We start from the raw sequence: 21343 nt of genomic DNA, 5'->3' as shown, positions 1-21343 counted from the left end.
CTAGGGCAAATACCCAGAGTACTTACGCGATTACCAAATATTCATTATTAGGTAGTTCAATGGAGAGAATTTACGTTTTTGTTTCACCAATTGATCCTAATTAATTTAATACAATCCGCCTTTAGAAAGAGAACCCAATGCTTCGAGGGTGAACGCAACCAAATTCATGATAATCTCCGAATATTTTCGAGTGCGCTATCGATATCTCACGAGCGCTCCATTTAAACGTCAGAGACTGCGGAAAATTATGTTAAACGCCGGGTCGCAGTCGTAGCTGTACGTGGACGCGGTTTTTCGAATTTTAGTTTACGCACAGTAAATTAGTATAAGATCGTTTAAATAAATTTAAGAGACAATGCCAAATATAGTTAACGAAATTAAATTAGACTTTAAAGATGTTATGCTTCGCCCAAAGAGGTCTACGTTAATGAGTAGAAATGATGTGAGTAATTTATTTTTGAATTTTTATTTTTAAATGCTAGCTAACGATTGTATTACTAGTTTTGTTAAGGAAATAGTAATTACCTTTTTTTGAGAGTTATCGTTGTAATTAATTAACGTGTGTGCGTGTATTGGAGCCCTGAATAATAATTAGTTACGTTACGATGCAACTTTTCTGTAATTCACCAAAATTATTTTCAATTGAATGTATATTATAGTCTTGCAGAATTGGCAGTCTGCGAATCCACTGCGTTTTATTTTGGCACATGCGCGAGTAGCGACTACCCTCACGCTATTTACACACTGACATTTTTATCACAAACCCAATACAATGAGCTAATTATCCTGTCTGCCCCTGATTTTTTCCGTGTTTCACGGCTATTGAAAAGCATGAGAACAACGTGCGCACTTCTATACATGCCAGTCTGAACAGTTGATTGGGTCCCGCCAAAATCACGCAAACAAATTTATTTCCCGTGGCAGCATTTTAATTGGTTTGCCTTCATGTAACGTAATACTGTAGCCTTCAGATTCAATGCTAATGCCTCATATCGCAAGGACATGAACACTAGCTTATCATTTCTAATATTACTATGCCATAGTGCAGAAAAATAATTGGAGATTATCTGCCGGCGCCAAAGTAGGACTGCAAATTAATCGAAAATTTGTCACACCTTAATGGCGTTAGTAGGCGTGGATGATTTTATGATTTTTTTGTTATTCTGAAACGCATAGTTAAGGCCGCTTTATGAATAATTGAAAAACAACGGAAAACTAAACCTACATTTTTCAAATAAAACTGATGTTCAGTGACACAATGGTAACAGATGTCTGCTTCCGTTTCTGCCAGTGCGGAAGTTCTGCATAGTTTTTCACTTTCCGAGATTTTTCAAATATCGCAAGGTGCGCTGTGCGCTTTGATTGGCACCGAACGGAAGGGCGCGGGCGGGGTTTGTCGACCGTCAGATGTTTTCTTTCCCAGAATATCTAACGGTCCCCTTTGTCTTTCGGTGATCTTTAGCGAATGTCACGGCTTAGTTACATTGATAAAGGTTTTCGCCCTGAGGTGATTGATTAGTGCATTTTCCAAAATGCCATAGCCATGCGAGCTTTGTTTTTCTTTACGATCTATGGTTAAAATGTCAAAGAAATGTCTCCATAAATAAGAAGGTAAGTAGTGCGCAGTCTGCCCATGCGCACATCTGATTTTTCGTATATGCGGTACGATTGCCTTTCCTAGAAGTATCTGTTGTTACAATATCAACAAAATATATTAATAAATGAGAAAGTTGATATTGCGCAGCCTGCGCATGCGCACATTAATCGTCAAGATTTTTCTTTGCTCACGAGTTACAAGCTACCGAATTCAAAAAAACTTGAAAACTATTGTAGTCAAGACCTCTGACGGTCAGACGGACAGAAAGTGTGCAATAGCCCACCCAACTTCGTTGGAAAATGCGCTAAAAAATTTCAAACCCTTTACTTTCCGAAAGTTTGGCCCCTTCTCCCCTTTTAAAATCTGAGATTCAAAACATAATGCTCTGGTTCGATTGAAATCTAATAAATATGCATGTGAATTGCTTTGATTGATTATATATACAGGGTGTTAATACTAAGTCGTTACACCCGAAAACGGCAGTAGAGCTCATTAAAACAAACCACTTTTGTTAGTTCCAATTTTTGATTTGGTACCCCCGAGGTGCCCCGGTTCGAAGTTATTGGCATAATTTTATTTTTCGAAATACCGTTATATGTAACTCCCTTATTTTAAGGACTATTGAAAAAAAAACAAAACAAAACTATCTTTCAGCTCTCTAAAACATATTTTTTATTTTTTCAATTAGCGATCGATCAAAACCAAGACTAAACTCGAGACCTAGTTCGAGACTAAACTTAAAAAAATACTTTTTTTTGATAACCACCTTATCGATTTTTGAAAGCAAAACATTTATAAAAACGTCCTAAACATTTTTTCAATTTTTTTAAAATTTCGATTTCCAAAATGGCCCCCCTTCGCAGGATAGATTCAAAAAAATATTTAGGAAAAATTTTGTAGTAGATGTGTAGGGATTTTATAAATGTGTGGCTTTCAAAAATCGATAAGGTGGTTATCAAAAAATGTCACCAATAACTTCTAACCGGGGCACCAAATCAAAAATTGGAACTAAGGGTTCTACTGCCGTTTTCTGGTGGAACGACTTAGTATTACCACCCTGTATAGTTATTATCGAGGGTATTATAATTATACAAGTTCATAATGAGGTTAATGTAACGTTAAAACCACCAGGCGAAGCTTGTGATAATTCCAATTTAATTGTAAAAATCAACAATTCTCGCCAAGTGACAGACTTATTATTGAAAATACAACCACTAAAAAATATATTGTGCTGGCCTTGTAGGAGCTGTGACGCTTCGAATAACGCAGGATGCTTAGAAATCAATATCCAATATACCAATCGGAGTTTTGGCTAACCTCCGTACTGTACGAGTACCTGTACCTACTTGGCACTGGGTCACGTCATGGTGATGCAGGTAACTAATCAAAAGGCTACATCATTCGCAATTTCAATAAAGAAATAAAAACGTGAGCACGACATCGTTCATTAGAAAGGTACATTTCTCTGTTCGCAGCAATTTATTTATAATCTTAATCGATATCAAGTAGGTGCAGCTTTTTATTCGAGACTCTAATAGTTTGTGAAACTGTTTTCAACACAATTCTCTATGTCCATGAACCTAGCAGAGCAAGGTCAGCAGAACACAATCAAACATATTGCATAATTAGGTGCTAATTAAGTGCCCTATTCCCGAATTAAATGCTCCTTTTTTTAAAAAATTATTACATGTTTTGCCAGGTTCATATGAACTCAGCAGAGCACTAACTTCAAAACCCAAGAAAATGAAAAGTGAACTAACTAATAATTAGGTGCTGATTAGGTGCTAAGTAAGTGGCCTGTTTTTAAATTCTGTGTTCTTCCTTTTTTTTAAATTTTACTTCTACTATTTACATGATTTAAGCAGACAGGCACTGTGTTTACAAAAACAAATACAAAAATTGTTCGTACAAATTTTACAAAGGCGTACTTCGAAAACAAATTGCTATATTGTGCGTTGAATTATGAAAAGTGCAAGCGTAGCACGGGCACGGGACGTAGGATGCTATGTGATACTTGATAATTAAGATAAAACCTAATTATTATTTAGTTCACTTTTCATTTTCTTGGGTTTTAAAGGTAGTGTTCTGCTGAGCTCATATGAACCTGGCAGAACATGTAATAATTTAAAAAAAGAGAAGCATTTAATTCGGGAATAGGGCACTTAATTAGCAGCTAATTATGTAATATGTTTGATTGTATTCTGCTGACCTTGCTGTGCTAGGTTGATGGACATCAATTCGCTTGTTATTTTATAGCTATCACAGTGATTTCGCGTCTTTTTTTATTGATTTAGCTTTAGGTAGATTTTGATTAAAATATTGATCATGATTGTTTAAATCAAAAAGAGAAAAGTGAAAAGAAATTTGATTCGGTTCAAAGGACCAATATCTTAAAGTGCTCTTTTTTAAAGTTCATTAAATCACATTTTAAGACTGCTCCAATCCATTCGATTTGCGCAAAATACGTGGACAGTAACTCCGCGGTCAGTTTCGATGGTTACGTCGCATATTATTTTAGTACAATGGGTGCATATTAGTACGAGAGCGGTATAGCATCGACTTTGGCGAATACACCGCATCCCCTCGCATTGTCATTACATTTTGTATTGTAGGCGACATTTCGGTTTCGGCGATTGTGCTGCTTTACCTCGCTTTAACATAATATGGATGTGCCACGGCGCTGGTCAAGAGATTTTTTCTTTGGAAAAATCGATCTTCAGGTGTTGAATACGTGCTATTGAGTTATTGTATTATTTCCCTTTAAAAAATTATACAGGGTGGAAATTTTCTCGAAAATTAAATGTATTTTCAAAACAAGACTTTTTTAAAAGAAGCTTTTTATTGTATCCAAAATTATAAAAAGTTTGCTACTAATTTACGTACTTTTAATTTGTAGCTCGAGGTGTAGTCAGTAGTGTACTTCTACAATCTACATGGTCCAGGGAGGTATATTTTTGAATAGCAATATTGCACCCTTTTTATGCGCCCTATCCAAAAAAGTGTACGTTTTAATAATAAGCAATAAAAAATAGTGATTGCTATTTAAAAAATGTATGCCCCTTTGAACTTGCGGAAGCACGCTACTGACCACAAAGTACGTAGATTGGTAGCAAACTTGCTATAATTTTGGATACCATAAAAATCTTTGAAAAGAATGTTGTTTTGAAGATATAGTGATCCAGACAAAATATCCACCCTGTATAATTAAACCGAATTATATAATACTGCGTCTAAAGTCTAATGTAGAAGTACGAGAGAAGGAATGCTAACTTTATAACTGATTCACTTTAATTGATTTAGGTACGTAAGTTCATAGGACGGTGCAATCGTCCACAGGCTAAAATTAAATAACCTTGCATTTCTAAATTACTGCAAGCGACTTTCACATTAGCTCGTCAATTATAGTGTGAATCCAAGGTCATATAGTAATGCGGGTAACTTTTGAGGGCATTTTTCAGCAAATACGTGTATGAATTCCATCCGTCCGTTCTTTGGAGAGTTTGAATTCTTAGCAGTGAAACCACAGAAAAAAGCTACGATGTAATAATTTGTCCTGGCTGTTTTATAATAACAAAGAATATAATTATAACGTAACTCTTTGATAATTATAATATTCAACCATCTTCAATACAAGGATCGGTGTGGCTGTCTTATAGGTACGCTACATATGCCACAGCGAGGACCGAAGGGAAGAATTCATGAGCAACATTGAAAGTGCAAAACGGCCCAATGAATGATATGAGGCATTGTGTCCACAACGAAACTGCTATGTAAATGAAAGGGTTTTACACTACTACTGTGCGATTAAAAATGAGTTGCTGTCGAATCACCTTTGGAACTTTTGTTTACATGGGAAATCGTATTTAACTTGAACTTCCAAAGGCGACTCGACAGCAACTCATTTTTGATTACTACTACTTATCCAAAATGATAACCAACAAGAATAAGAGGCCAATATGCACGTATTTAGCTACTCTACTGTGCATAAATGAACATCTTATTATTCTTATTCTTCTCAATGTTTGACAAGGTTATTTCTTCCTGAGTTAAAGGGGGACGTATACTATCGAAATGTGGACATTTATTTATATGGATAAACATGCGGATGTAACGGACTGGCAAAACGCTATAGTTTCATTGTTGAATGTGTTTTTCATTTGCTTCTATCAAAAGGACCTACTTTTGAAAATGGAAACTCGGAAAAATCTATGCGGCTCGTTTAGTGCAAAGGAGTCCACCTTCGGACAGTCGCCATATTGTCGAAATGGAGTGCGAGGTGAGGCGGCGCGGCCGCCGAAATCAATCGTATATCCAAGAAAATGAGATTTCCCAAAGGGGGTACGAAGTTCGCCGGGTCTGCTAGTAAAATATAAATACAATTCTATACGATGAAAGTAGCGCTTCAACGACCAACTCGCCAACGACTACTAATGTTGTCTGCTCAGTGAAAGTTAAAAGTCTCTACCGTCAGAGCAACCGTCGAGAATCTTGTTCATCTTGTTTATCAAGCTATTTCGAGTCCATTTTGTTTTAAAGACGAAGTGAAAACTAGATTATTAGGATTATTGAAAAAGAAATAAAAGGTGTAAGCAATTTTAAAATTTTCTTATTTTTAATTATCAAGTATGTCTAAACAAGATAAATACAAAAAATATGTTTACATTTTTTACTGTAATTAACAATACCGATCTCCCTGGGTAGTACGATTCGAGTACGGACTATCCTGCCTTGTTGTTTCCTCGGTTGTTTCCAAACAAAAATTGACGAGAAGGAGTGGATGGAAACGTTCCTACCTTCGTCAATGGAGGCGGTTCCGGCTTTTCTTTAAGTTTCAAACGATTGCACCAAGTTACGCAATGGACAATGAAAATGACATTGAACAAAGTTATCTACGCACAAATAGCGAAAGGCGATGCCGGGATTTACGTAATTCGCGAATCATTTCTTCCTGATGATAGGGCTTGTTTAAAATCAATAAACTAAACAAATATAGAAAACGAGCTCCTGGGTGTGGCTATAAGCATGTGCAAAACCAAATTTTAAATCTGATGTTAGTTTCGCTTTTATTTAAATTAAATTTCATTTAATTGCTTCCATAAATAAGTTCTATTGGCACTGCACGTCCTACACAAAACCAAATTTGGAAAATGGCGCTACATTTGCTTTTTTTTCCAAGTGGCTATGTATCGAATTTCATTTAAATACCTTCATATTCACGAACTCCGATCTACAAATTTGATAAAGAATCCATCTACTAAATTTTATCGTAATCGGTCCATTCGTTATCGAGATATCGTGTTAACGGACGGACAGACGGACAGACGCCGCAAAATTATAAACTCGCTAGGAGCTCGTTAATAATGACAAATTTCATAAAGCAATACTATTTGCTTTGTAAATTCCCTAAGAAATGAAAAGTCATGTTACAGAGAACCTATTTCACAACAGTACAGCGTATATGGCACACTAATTGATAGTTATAAACCCACCCCTAATGGATACGGGACACAACTTTTAGACAGCAGATGTTTCGTCTTTTCATTCAAATTGCCAGGTGTGCAGTTCTGAATTATTCAAGGTGTAAATTGCGAATTCTGTCGAAACTTAGATACCTAGAGTTTATAACGTCAATTCGCAGAAAAAAACGGTGGAGCACCTTAAATTTGTATTGAAAGAAAACCAAATATTATTTGAACCCCTTACGTGGGGTGGGTGACCCTTTAAGAATGTTAATGACGCATGAAGCCGTGTGATACGTAATTTGAAAGCTTATTCAATCCTCTGACAAAACCTAGCCTAGTTTTGCAAAAACCGGTGAAAATTATTTAGTATCCGCCTATCCGGATATCAGCTACTCTCTTGCACCAAAGATTCACCTTCCATCGCCATATTCAGTGTCTGTACCTTTTGACGTATTTCTCATAGCGACGTAAATTTGTGAATAAGAGGAACCAACCCATCCAGTACAAAAAGTGGAGCCTCGCAGTACTGCTGAAGCAAATACGATACTCGACATTAAACTTAATCAAATTACCTACCTTCTTATGCAGAGTGAAGCATAATAAGAAACGCATGACCAAATTTTGTTGACAAACCTCCCTAACACGTTTTCCTTTTTCCCCTACGTCGGTCCAAATCGGTCTAGTCGCCTGGTTTTTTTACATACTCATATGTTACACCGTCTTACCTTTATAAACAAGTGTTTGCCTCTGTTGTACAAATTAGCATTAGGAATTCACCCACACAAATTGGCAAAAAGGCAACCTAAATGTGAATTTGGACAACCATAACGTTCATTCTTAGCACCAAGTGTAATTCCTGATTATTAACGAGCTCCTAGCGAGTTTATAATTTTTCGGTGTCTGTCCGTCCGTCCGTTTGCACGATAACTCATAAACGAATGGACCGATTACGATGAAATTTTGCAGGTGATATCCGCATAGCTTTAGCCGTATAAAACGCAATTCCAAAAATTGAGCCTAATCGATCAGCATTCACAGTGCCCTTTGCGCATCTCGACCATATACTGACCGAATTGCAAACTTTCTTATTTATGGAGGCATTCAAATGAAATTTGATACATAGCCGCTTGGAATAAAAGCAAATGTAGCGCCATTTTCCAAATTTGGTTTTGTGTAGGATGTGCAACGCCAACTTTCTTATTTATGGAAGCAGTTAAATGAAATTTCATACATATACACTTTAAATAAAAGCAAAACTATTTGGTTTTGCACATGCTATAGCCATACCCAGGAGCTCGTTTTTGCTATATTTGTTTAATTTATTTACTGAATTTAGCGATACCTAGCAGCGGGAGCGCCTTAATGGATTTTATACGATTCGATTTTTTGTTTAATTTTTTCCGATTTTGGGCGAGTGGTTCCGGAATGCGGACCTGCCATTTCAAAATGCGTGCAAAAATTGACGGCACCAGTGAGTCCTGTGAGTAACGCGTTTAGTTCAGATTTCATTAATTTTGCTTTTGGCGGTGACCTTGAAAGGTAAATCAAGGTGAAACAGAAGTCCGTTCGGTGATTCACTCCTAAGCATTTCCCCCTCTAGTGTGCTATGGGGTGATTTCGGAAAATCTCGTTCGGTCGTCCGCTCTGGAAAATGGAGGTAATTTCGATCAATGTTTTGATTCAATATTGCCTCCATTTTCCGGAGCGGACAACCGAGCGAGATCATGATCTACTTCTCTTGGAGAGAGGGAGAACCAATAACTTTTGCATACCCTTAAAATAATGACCTTGAAAAGTTATACTATGCTGCCATCGAAAAATAGACCGCAGAATAAAAGGCACAATAAAATTATTGCGCATCCATGAACTTATATTGTTTATTTGTGACCCCTTACCGAGATAGGTCACAATTCCTCATACGTTGTAAACGGAGTGTCGGGAGGGGGTACTTACAAAGCACGAGTGGAACGTCTGGACGAGACATATTTAGCTTTAAATGGAGTCCCGAATTCTTGTAGCGGGCTTTAAATGTATAAAGAGCTTCCCTCGCCATTAATTATTTACCAAGTGGCGAAACATCAATAACTTTTGCATACAGAGTTGTGCACAACAAATTTTTAAACATTTATTTTAATTTACGTGAGCCGATTAATTGCAAATAGATATATAAATCTATCGTCCACTACAATGTATAAGGTAAATAAGCAATGCTAAAAGGTATACCTACTATAAACGAATAAATATTAGTGCACGCAGCACGAAGGAAGGTGGTAAGTAATCTAAACAAACACCAATGCCAACTGTGTAAAAATTTGAAAATGGGCCAAATTTGATCTCTGGGGTCTCTGACTGTAACAAATTATAAACATTCTGCTTCTTACTTTGCTCCTAGGGTATTTATTTATCTAATGGTCAATGTAAGCTCTCCTCTACCCTCGAAAGTACTTGGCGCCCCTCACTAATACAGGTATTTGTTTCAGGTGGACTTATATAGAAAAATTACCTTTAGAAATTCGAAACAAACCTACCATGGAATACCAATCATGGCGTCTAATATGGATACAGTGGGCACCTTCGAGATAGCGAAAGCTTTATCCAAGGTAAATATTTGATGTTAGTCTTTAGTTTGCGCGATTTTCTTATCTCCGTTGTAAAGGTTTCAAATATAAGTATATGACGCAATAGACTACTAAACATACTAGATGAACACACTTTTACTTCGATAAAATTATTTCCAATTGCACATTTTCACCTGCGCACGGATAAATGTTACCTATGTTGCATTAGTCTACGTCTTATACTTATTTATAAAACCGTCGACTTTAGGCGTATGGTATGTTAATGTTATACGCAAAGAATTCAGACCGAGTCGTGGAATTGCCCAATATACACGGTGTTCCTTTAACAAAAATTATTGCCGACGTCATACTTTTAAGCCACCATGTATATAGGTATATAAAATGTTTAATGCAAAACGCATAAGTGTCCAAGTGAAAATTATATAAGGTCAACCTTCACAATCGCATATTCTCAGCCACAGGTAATTAACATATAGTAATAGGTAGTTTGTATAATTGGCGATTCAACAAAAAGTAGCAGTGAGAATACAATTACGAATAAGCAATATTAATGTTCAAAGTAATAAAAATTATTGTTCACATTAAATGTAGGTACTTACGAACGGATTGAGTAGGTTATAAAAATTTGCCGTCGAACAGCAATAATCTATCCCACATCCATTTTGATCATTTAGGAATTGTTAGTCTCTAAGGCTTCAGAAGCTGTGTCAGATCTGTTGACTATTTCATATATACTGCAAAATTTCCTAGTTAATGAAGTACTTAAAACTTAAATAAAAATAAGTAAGTTTTTTTGTAAGCATTGCCCGCATTGGGAAATTTTGCTTTGTATTTGAAGCTACGAATAAGTGGGTTAAACTGACAAATTGCGATTAAATTTTAATTTTAAATAGGCTTGACCAGGCAAAACCTGATTGGGGCGAGGGTTAAGTCGCATCAAAATATACCCCCATAAAAATTGAGGTCATTATCGAATTTATTTAATTTGTTCGTTACTGTTTAAGTTGGTCTGCACCAGAAATAAAAGTATTTCAACCAAATCCGTAAACTTTTTATAGCCGCATCCAGGTCCAATAATAAGAAAGTTAGCATTAGTGCCTGCTTTAGTGGGAACCATGGTCTATAATAAAAACTATACACCATGGTTGGAACATACTGTAAATTATGATGTCAATAAATGGAAATAAAACTATAATTACTTTGGTTTTTTTTATAGCACGGTCTATTTACAACACTGCACAAATATTACGGTGTCGAAGAATGGAAGAAATTTGCGGAGGAAAATCCCGATTGTTTATCAAACATCGCCGTAAGTGCCGGTATGAGTAACAGCGACTACGATAGGCTCTCTCAAATTCTGAATGCGGTTCCCGGGATCGCATTTATTTGCTTGGATGTCGCAAATGGGTATTCACAAGGATTTGTGGAGTTTGTGAGGAAAGTTCGAGCTGCGTTTCCCACGCACACTATAATGGTAAGCGGTTAAAGATTTAGCAAATAAGATTGATTCTTCCTTCCCTCGCCCTTTCCTGTCATGAGTGGTGATGTTTTTTAAGGATTTGTCGTCTAATAGTTTTAAAGCAAACCTCTAAAATTGTCTTGTACTAACAATCCGTAATAATTTCGTAAATTACCTAATGCTTGGTAATTAGCGCATTTTTTAAGAATGTCTGCCGTTTTGAACTACTTCTAGGGGAATGGTCCTAGAGTCCTGGAATGTTTTGCAGCAGGTAGCCTCTAGCTATACCTTGAAGGTGTACCGAATGGCCATCAAATTTCGCTGTCTAAAAGAGCCCCCCCCCCCCCACGAATTATTTTCCTGAGATGCTGTTTTTGAAAGTAAAACGTGCATAACTTTTACATACGACAACCAATTGATCTCAGATTTGCATACCCATGCCTTTAGTGGTGCCAAGTTAAACTTTATCAAATTGGGGGGGGGGGGAGGGGCGCATGTTCTACCGAAAGGTCTCGTCGAAATAAATTGGTTTGTACAAACGAGTACTTTCCCGTGCGACTCTTTTTCGAGATCAGTGAGCGAGGGGGCTTGAGGGGGGGGGGTTCTACCAACTACTGCCCTTCTTTCTGTCCTCTTATCAAACTACGGGGTGGAGGGGGGGGGCTAGTTTTATCCTTCATTCCTTCATGGTACTCTAATGAAAGGTCTCAACGAAAGCAATTAATTTCTACCAACCATAGCCCTCCTACTCGACCTCTTATCGTGATCGGGTATATTCCCTTATACCTCAAGAACGGATTGAACGGATGAAGAGGGTACTCACAAAGGGCGATTGAGACGTCTGCAAGAAATATATCCATTGGTGATGTCAAAACAAAAGAATAAACTATAGCGACTTTACCTAGGTGTTTCAGTAAGTATTTCGTTTCTTATTTTACAAAATTCCTAGTCCAAGATGGCGCACTCTACAACTGATTTCAACAAAATTTGGGAGGTATGTGGGGAATTTTCTTCAAGAAAATGACGAATGCAACTGCAACGCAATACCTACTTGTGAACGGACAGCAAAAAATGTTAAATATTATTAAAATTTGCTATGTGCACCGTGTCCAAGCTAAGGGTGTCTACCATGTGGATCACCGAAACTATAGAAGATGCGACGATGGTCAAGTTAGGGAAAAATTGCCCAATTAAACGGTTATTATCATGCTTTAAAGAAAACCAGAAAATTTCGATTACGATTTTTTTATATGGTCCGAAAAAAAAGTATACACTGTATTGTAGCATTTTTTATTAACAATACAACGATGTACACACAAAAAAAAAAAAAAAGTTGGGAACTGTTGGTTTCAACGAGATGGTGCGCACGACGCTCTAATCGTGCGAGAACACCTATCTGACAAATTTCCTGGAAAATTGGTAAAACGCTTCCAGAGCGAACTCTATGTATAATATGAAACTACTAAACAATAAACATTCCAAAATTGTGAAACCTTACCACCTCTCGGGGAGACAAAACCACGTAGCAGAGGGCTTCGCTCGTATAATGGTTTATTACGAAAGTTCACTACAAAGCTCAGGAGTGAGCACTTCCAGGGTGATTTTTGTTTATGTTTATTAGGTTTTTGTGATTCATATTTAAAGCCTGTAGCGGATAGAGGTCTAGGGTTGAAAAAACGTTGTACGTAACGTATGATCAAATCTGAGAAATGTTAAATAATATGAACTTTTTGAAAAAGAGAATTTTTTCATTCGGCTAGCTTACGATTATTAATCTGAAAAATAAAAATACGTCCCACTCCTAGTCAACCACTTACATGCAATTTTCAATAAAATTTTAAAAAAACACCTACAATAATTACAGGGCACCCTGTTGGGTTATTTCATTTGAATTTAGTATTATTTTTCCTTTTGGTTTGTTTGTAATTGCATAATTTTGTGTAAATTGTTTATTTAGATTTGCTGTAGGTATTTAATTGTGTAACGTGAAATTGCGTGTTAAAATGTAGGCACATCTGGTTGGTTTGCAATAAGAAGTTTTGTCATCGGAGTTTAAATAGCGCACATGTTATGGTGCTGATAACAAGAGATGCAGATGGCCAACGATGTGCCCATTATTTTCGGCGTAAGTGGAGACGCATTCCTCCGCAGCCGGTGTTATCTAACCTAATTGTATTGGCGCATTATTTGTAAATACTGAAGGAAGGAATTTATTCCATGATGGGGTTCCCTTAAATATGCGAGACAAGGTAAAAATGAGGCTGCTGTTGTTAGCGACGGTATAAAGAGCGTGTAATTTGAGGCGTTTGGTGCTTTTAATTTTTTTGAAGATGCAAGTTAGTCAGTTTCGAAATGTGTGTAAAAGGAGTTAATCAGTCTTAATAAAAGATTTAAATTATCGTCCAATGAAGTGGTAAAAGTTTGTGTCCCTATACAGAAAAAGTTAGAACGACTGGGAGTAATCAAAAGCAGTTTGCTTAGTGAAAGTTCAAAGGTTCTACCGTCAGAGCAGCGTCCGAGAATCTTTTTCACCTTGTTTATTAAGCTGGTTCTAGTTATCGAGCCCAGTTTTTAAAGACACAGTGAAGTTGCTTGAGCGAGTGTTTTTGTGTCTTTGATAAGTGTGTCTGAATATCGCTAACCATTCACGGCCAGATTAGTTGGATTCAGTGGCGGCGCGTAGTGGTGTGTCTTGGGGGTGCACAATTTAAAAATGGGGCCACGGGCAAAAAGCCGGAGGCGAAAATTTTTTGAGTGTCACTGCAACACGAAGTTTTTTGGGCCTATTAAATGGCATAAAAAAGCGTATTGATTTGATTGATTTGAATTTTCTCGATTTGTCGATGGCTGCGGAGAGAAAGTTCCAAAGCACCACAAAATTTTATACGGTCTATAATTTTGGATAAAACATACCTGTTCTTTTTTACTTCCTCATTACGTTTTTCGATACTCAAACGGTATGCACTATTTAACTGCTGCCTTATATCTTGCTTACCTAATAAATTAAATCTCAATTTAGCAGATATATGATGTGCCTTTGAAGATTGATATTTTTTAATTTTTTCGGATAAATGCGCCAAGTCTGTAAAGCAATTCTTTGTCCATTCTGATGCCTCATCACCGAGCTCATCACCAAACAACAAACACGGAAAACAATAGACTATTGTTAAAGGTACAACCGCATAACCAGTCAGGTTTTTCATACATGTCTATTTTAAACGATCGTTTATTCTTCCTTTATTGATTTTCGATATTTCCAAACTCGGTTTTGGGCGACCCGCATTTTTTATTTTAATTTGATCTTCTAATTTTAGTAAATTAAATTTAATAATTGTCTTTAAATAATGAACGGTAACGTCGCAACGTTACTTGTTAAAACCGAAACGATCAACACGCTCTACTTCGCAGTCCAGCGAATACTGGTACACAATGAGAGTGTGCTCTTGCTATACTTTACAACTTGGACCTTCGCGGGGCGCACGGGGAAAGGCGACGTAGCGTTTGAACGAATCAGAGATCGTAGCTAATCGTGCACTGCACAGGAAGGCGGAATGGGAATAATTCTTAATACACGTTCAGCGGTGTGTCAGTGTACCGTTAGGTTTTGCATTACAGATAAGATAAGTGAACTATTTTTATTGCGAGATACGAACGTGCAAGAATGTTAAATACATAAATAGAATTGTTATTGTTTTCGTTTTTTTAAAATGATTTTTGGGAGTGCACGTGCTCATGTGCACTTATTGAGAAACCGCCACTGGTTGGATTATTTAGAAGAAAAAATACTGTATTTAATTTTTTTTAAATTTATTGAACGCGTGCGTGCGGGGTAATGTGTTTAAATAAGCTTTGTAAGCTTCTATTTCTAATCTAGGAATTTATTTTAATTTTTTTCATTTAATGTGTTTCGGAATACATTTTGGTTATTGTCAGTCAATTAATTCTGTTTATTCGAACTCATTGTGCGACCCGGATAGAATGTCAGATTTTTTCGTACTCCTGATTTGATGAAAATTTGCGTAGTAAATTGTGTGGAATTTTCGGAAGTTCTTAGAGAACACTCGGATCTCCAATTATTAATTTAGGTCAATATTGGGACTTTTATTTGTAGCAGATACCGGAAGTGTACCTACGAGATAACAAAAATTCTAAGTTTCAATTTTTAGCGCATTTTCTAAGAATTAAAAAAAATGTGCTATTGTTTGCGTTTTGTCCGTCCGTCCGGACCCACTTCTGCCGTTTCGAACTACTTCTAGGGGAATGGTCCTAGAGTCCTGGAATTTTTTGCAGTAGGTAGCCTATACCTTGAAGGTGTGCCAGACGGCCATCAAATTTCGCTGTTTAAAAGGCCCCCCCCCCCACGAATTATTTCCTGAGATGCTGTTTTTGAATGTAAAACGTGCATAACTTTTACATACGACAACCAATTGGTATAAATTGTGCACAAATCTTGTGCAGATAAAGCGCATTTTTTTTAACCCTCTTCCGACAATCGTTGTTGAGGTATACGGGAATGTACCCGATCACGATAAGAGGTCGAGGAGGAGAGCTATAATTGGTAGAAACTTTCGTTGAGACCTTTGATTAGAGTGCCAAGAAGGATAAAACTAGTTCCACTCCCCCCTCCCTCCCCCTCGTACTTTGATAAGAGGACAGAGAAAAGGGTAGAAAACGGTTCCTTTCGTTGAGACCTTTAATTAGAGTACAATGAAAGAAAATAATTTTTTAACCCCCCCCCCCAACAAATTTTTTTAATTCTTAAAAAATGCGCTAAATACTAGAACAGATAGTACTATAAATGTGCGCTAAACTTGCGAATATATTTAAAACTCTTTAATTTTCATTACGTAAAAATTGCCTAATGTAAACAAATTGCCTAGGAGAGATTTTAGATTGTTTACCCTCTGAAGGCCCCAAACCCACATTATAGTCGATAATCTTGGCTCCTCCGCGCACTACATTATCATTCATCGACTCTGTTCCAGTATCTAAAATATGGAAGAAAACCGGACATCAAGTCAAAACTAAATATTAGAATCACAATTTGTTTGATGCGTATCGAACATTAATTTGTTATACTTTTAGATATAGGAGCCACAAGATGAATATTTATAGCCACCATTTTAAATTCCTGATATTTTTTGCAAAGGGTGGGTAGTTTAAGGACTGTACACGTCTAAATCGTTTTACTTTTACCAAAAAGGAAACTACGTAAAATTAATCTCAATCACTAATTAAAGATTTTGATTATGGATTTCTAATTACCTACCGGATAAATTTAGGTGACCAGCTTGAAGATTATCAGCAAGATAAAAGCAACGCTCGAATTACGATCGCAATTAAACATTAATTAGACAGGGTTAACCAGCTAAAGATGTCATTAATTTGGGTGATGTGAACCATTTTCACCAATACACCCTGGAACGGAAACGCTTCCTCGCGCAGCTAGGGTTTCCTGGAAATAATTGCTGGCATCGGCGCCCGATTGTCAGGCAACACATAATGCAGAAGGAAGATCGTAGTAGGTGGGCTAATGGGCAGTGATCCATTATGAGCGCTCTTAGTTTTTAGCGCATTTTCCTTTGAACGATATTGCCCGCACTTTGTCCGTTTGTACCACTACTAGTCCTCCAGTGTAAGTGTTGTGGTTTCTTTCTTATATACAGTGGGTAGCACAACCCCAAGACCAGAACGACAAACGATTTTTTGAATTGGTCACTTTCTTCCCGAGTTATTACTGATTCTGTGCGGAGAGTATTCCATCTAGCCCCCTGTCTTTATTACCTTTTAAAATATGACAACAATAAATTCTTTTATTGCCACCTGTTGGTTGTCTCAGTATTATACCAAAATGTTACCTAAGTAATAGATAGTGTAGTGTGGTTTTACAACAGAATTCTTCTGCTTTCAGGCAGGAAATGTAGTAACTGGTGAGATGGTAGAAGAACTAATTTTGTCCGGAGCCGATATAATCAAAGTGGGAATTGGACCTGGCTCTGTCTGCACTACCAGAATGAAAACTGGTGTCGGTTATCCTCAATTATCTGCCGTTATTGAATGTGCTGACGCCGCTCACGGTTTGCAGGGACACATAATATCCGTAAGTTCATTTGATATATTTTTAGTCATTGCGCATATATCTGGTTTTAGGACGGAGGCTGTACATGTGGAGGTGATATTGCGAAGGCGTTTGGTGCCGGTGCCGATTTTGTAATGGCGGGTGGAATGTTTGCCGGTCATGACCAATGCGATGGGGAAATTATAGAAAAGAACGGCAAAAAATACAAACTTTTCTATGGCATGTCTTCAAGTGTTGCTATGGAGAAACATTCTGGTAAGAATACGCACTTGTATAACTCTACTTAGTGTAGTTGTTTATAGGTGGCGTAGCAGATTACAGAGCGTCGGAAGGAAAGACTGTGGAGGTTCCTTATAAAGGCAATGTAGATGCTACAGTATTAGACATATTAGGTGGACTACGTAGTGCTTGTACATACACCGGCGCAGCAAAATTGAAGGAACTACCTCGACGTGCAACTTTTATACGTTGCACACAACAGCTTAATCCTATGTACAACTAGCTTATAATTGAGACTGCCAAAAATTTCACATTATTTGTGTAAAGTAGCAAATTGTTTTACCAATTGTGGTTCTGTAAACTATTATTATTAAACTGTAACGTAGTGGGAGTGTGCACTATGATTGAGCACAGTTTAGAAACAAGAGTGGAGAGCTATGGCTGTGTAAAATGTTAAAAGTAGCCTAATGAATTGTTAAAACTCATTTAAATCATGCCTAAGTAAAAATTTGTTTGATATTGTGTTCTAATAGCTTTATTTATATGCCTTTATCCCCAGGTACTCGACTCACAGTCCTTGTACTAAACAGAGGTGTCCCACTCAGTCATTCGACACAGTTTGTAGATACTGTAAATGTAAGAGACTGCGCTTGTGACATGGAGAATGTGGAATAATAAGCTACAAGTCCAAGGATCAATGGTGAAATGTTTAATGTTTAATTTGATAAGGCAGGATCTCGCTGTGTTTGGTGGCGTCATAGGGATGGTGTAGAAAGGGAAAAGTTCGATAAGTGTGTGTCAGCCTTTAAAGCATGGTTGCGGTTCCCATGCATATAGTCGAGAACAGTCCCGGCATTAGGTGTCATAACTCAATATGGTTACAGTTATTTACCACCCCCCGCAACCGTCTCAAACATAAGTTGGGTAAAAATTTACACCAAAAACATTAACGATACCAAAAAAAAATAACGGCATTTGTTTATACACATGATGCATTGAGGTTAAATCATGTCGTTTTCGAAAACAAAGATGGAAAATTATAAAAAAAACATAAAATGTTGCATATAAATCACAAATAAATTACAAGGAAATGCAATAAGATTACTATTCTCATTAAACAACACAAAAATATACAAACTTAAACTGGACAACGCTTTCGTGACGAAAGCTAAAATGAAAATGCCACAGAATATAGGGTATACGCTATGCTATAGCAAAGAGGCTATAGAGAAGTTTGTCTTCATGTCGCACCTTTGATGTTGTTCCTAAATAAAACTCGCGCAGCGTCTTCGCGCATAAAAATGTTTCACATCACAAGTAAGCGCAGAGCGAAAAAACGTGTTAACATATACAGGGTGTCCCTAAAAGGTCTGTACAACGCGCTACCAGGGGTTCTTAGTATCAAAATAGGACGATTTAACCCAACTTACCTCTATCCAAAAGTGCCTCGGTAAGGCGCTATCTACCGCCAAAGATTTAAAAAAAAAAATCGATATTTTTATTTTATCGGAAAATGGTTTTGCCGATTAAAATGAAATTCGGGATGTGAATGTCTAATGTAAAAAGGGTCTTTGTGATATCATCGTTTTGATTGAAGTTGCTATGTAGGTGGTAAAATACTGACCATCCACATCTGAAGAGGTCTAAAACTTTTTAACTACTATTTTGACGGTTCTGAATTTTTAGACACTGATAGACGGTTTACTTGCAAGCATTTTTTGTCTCTTGATGAATATCGCTATCTGTGATGTGCGCATCGTCATAAGTTGTATCTACAGGGTGGAACCTCTCAAGCATACACATTTACTCAGTCGCACTTAGACCTCAGATTTGGCCCTTTATACTATACGATCAAAAATTAGTTGCTGTCGAGCTTTGATTATATACTTTGGATAACGCATTCTTAATGATAGAAGAGTACAACCCGTGTTCCAATTCGTGCAACCCAGATAGCTATAATTTTTCAGTGAAAAGAAATGAGATAAAAGAAGAAGTTTGTACCAATTCGAATTGCGAATGCCAGGCGTTAATAAACCGGAAACTAATGGTGTTGTCCGTATAACAACAGCTGATTCTTTGCTTTGCTTTTTTATTTGCTTTATACGTTATTTGGGCTCTACCTTTAATTAATCGTGGTAATTCTACGTAGTTTTTATGTTTGTAAAGAGAATAGTTCATAATATGCAATTAACGTGAAGGTAAATGTTTACTCCGAAAATAGATGTAACGATTTCAACAGTCCGTTTATTCCCGCGCGAAGTTTATACCGTAAGCATGCGCATGATTTGGTACAAACATAATATCTCTTTTTTTGGAACATACATTTTAAGTGAATGCGCTATCCAGTAGTATATAATCATAGCTGTCGAGTCACCTTTGGAATTTTTGTTCCCATGGGAAATCGTACTTAACTTGAAATTCCAAAGGCGACTCGACAGCTACTCATTTTTGATCGCCCGTTACTATACTCAGTGGCATGGAAATTGCAACACCAAGTGAGTAGTAATTTTTTGACCAAATCTCCAGAAAATCGGAATCGGATGCTACGTCTCTTTTTCAAGCTACGAATTTTTTTTCAAAATTATCGATTTTTACGAATGTGTTCAATCTCGCCGAAAGTTCCGCCAACTATCCCCCCCGAGCCGGTATAACTCGAACCGTATAGATATGGCGAATGTTTAACCGCATGCGCGCACCTCGACGATCACGCTCCCCAGCCGCCCAACGAAATCTCCCACGTCCCCTTTTTTCAGAATCGATGCGAAATCGCTTCAAGAACGTCTCATAAAAATTTCAGAATATCAGTAGTATTTTTACCGAAATGAAAAATGAAAATTGGGAACTTGCCTGAATTGAATTTGCTATTAAGTTTGGTGGCACTTTCAAATCTCGGTAACACTCGTGTAGGACCGCGTAGCAGGAAAAGGTGCTACCGTTGAGTGAAGGATCTAGATCCTTCACTCAACGGTGCTACGTTGCGTAGGTATATGCTTCTTTTATGTATTGGTGCATGAAACATAATCGGGAAGGGAATTGAATAAAATGCACAAGTTTGTGCGTAAGAAATGACAAGAACAAATAAGATATATTACAGTCAGGTACCTAATCCAATCAAATGCAGTTAAACAAATTCATAAAAACGAAACACATGGCTAACGAGTATATAATGATGTTAAATTACACTTTTTTTTACAGTGCGTAATATTACGTGTAAAATTACCAATTGTTTATGTTTTTTATGTAATTTACCATTTTAAAAAAAACAACCGCAATTTTACAGTAAAATTACCAGTAATTTATGTTTTTTACGTAATTTACAAATATTTTTGTAAAATTATCTGTCATTTATGTTTTTTATATTTTTTTAAATATTCCATAAACCTTTTTGATTTTGTGAGTGTTTGAAAACAAAAACACTTGTTAAATTATATATTTTGGTGTATTAAATAAAATACCCAAGCAGTAGGTATTTCGCAATCACGCGTCGTTTGGAGGAAGAAGTTCCAGATCGCGTCAATTAGATGCTGTATCTTCATCATCAAACCAAAGTAGATTCAACGGTGCGAATCGTTTACGTTGGTAGTACCGTTGATGGTCTGTGGTAGTACCGATCAAAATGTATCAAATAGGTATTACATTTATGTAACTTAAAAAAATTACGGTTTTTTAAATAAAAAACGTAAGTTACGTAAATTTCATAAAAGACATAAATTACATAAAAAACCGACCTCGTGTAAGTTACGCGTAATATAACCGTTTTTTATGTAACTTACAAATCGTTATTTTACAATCCACATTACTACAGTAACGAGACATCATAAATGCAAGTGGAAAACAGGATTTAGTACAAACGCACTTTAAAACACATGTACGATTGAGATAAAACAACTCGTAAAATGATAAATTGCATGTACATAAAAAACATCAAAATGGCGTGACTCAGCCTCG

The 21343-nt window shown here is 36.8% G+C and overlaps 1 protein-coding gene across 1 annotated transcript; it reads left to right on the top strand.

Moving 5' to 3' along the window:
* Positions 1-232: 232 nt before the first annotated feature.
* Positions 233-17919, top strand: LOC116182967 (GMP reductase 1-like). The gene is made up of 6 exons (XM_031503547.1): positions 233-442; positions 9540-9659; positions 10855-11112; positions 17009-17197; positions 17248-17431; positions 17479-17919. Exons 1-6 carry the CDS (start codon positions 356-358, stop codon positions 17676-17678), a joined length of 1038 nt encoding a protein of 345 aa, XP_031359407.1. The 5' UTR covers positions 233-355; the 3' UTR covers positions 17679-17919.
* Positions 17920-21343: the final 3424 nt, after the last annotated feature.

This window comes from Photinus pyralis, unplaced genomic scaffold (assembly GCF_008802855.1).
Source record: "Photinus pyralis isolate 1611_PpyrPB1 unplaced genomic scaffold, Ppyr1.3 Ppyr1.4_LG1, whole genome shotgun sequence".
In the NCBI taxonomy this organism is placed as follows: domain Eukaryota; kingdom Metazoa; phylum Arthropoda; class Insecta; order Coleoptera; family Lampyridae; genus Photinus; species Photinus pyralis.
This window is presented reverse-complemented; position numbering and strand designations above follow the sequence as displayed.

What these genes read in the sequence shown, in the direction of transcription:
- LOC116182967 (XM_031503547.1), top strand. Translation starts at nt 356, where the DNA reads ATGCCAAATATAGTTAACGAAATTAAATTAGACTTTAAAGATGTTATG. An exon ending in CGTTAATGAGTAGAAATGAT is followed by an intron (nt 443 to 9,539) that starts GTGAGTAATTTA and finishes TATTTGTTTCAG; the next exon opens with GTGGACTTATATAGAAAAAT. An exon ending in TGCTATGGAGAAACATTCTG is followed by an intron (nt 17,432 to 17,478) that starts GTAAGAATACGC and finishes AGTTGTTTATAG; the next exon opens with GTGGCGTAGCAGATTACAGA.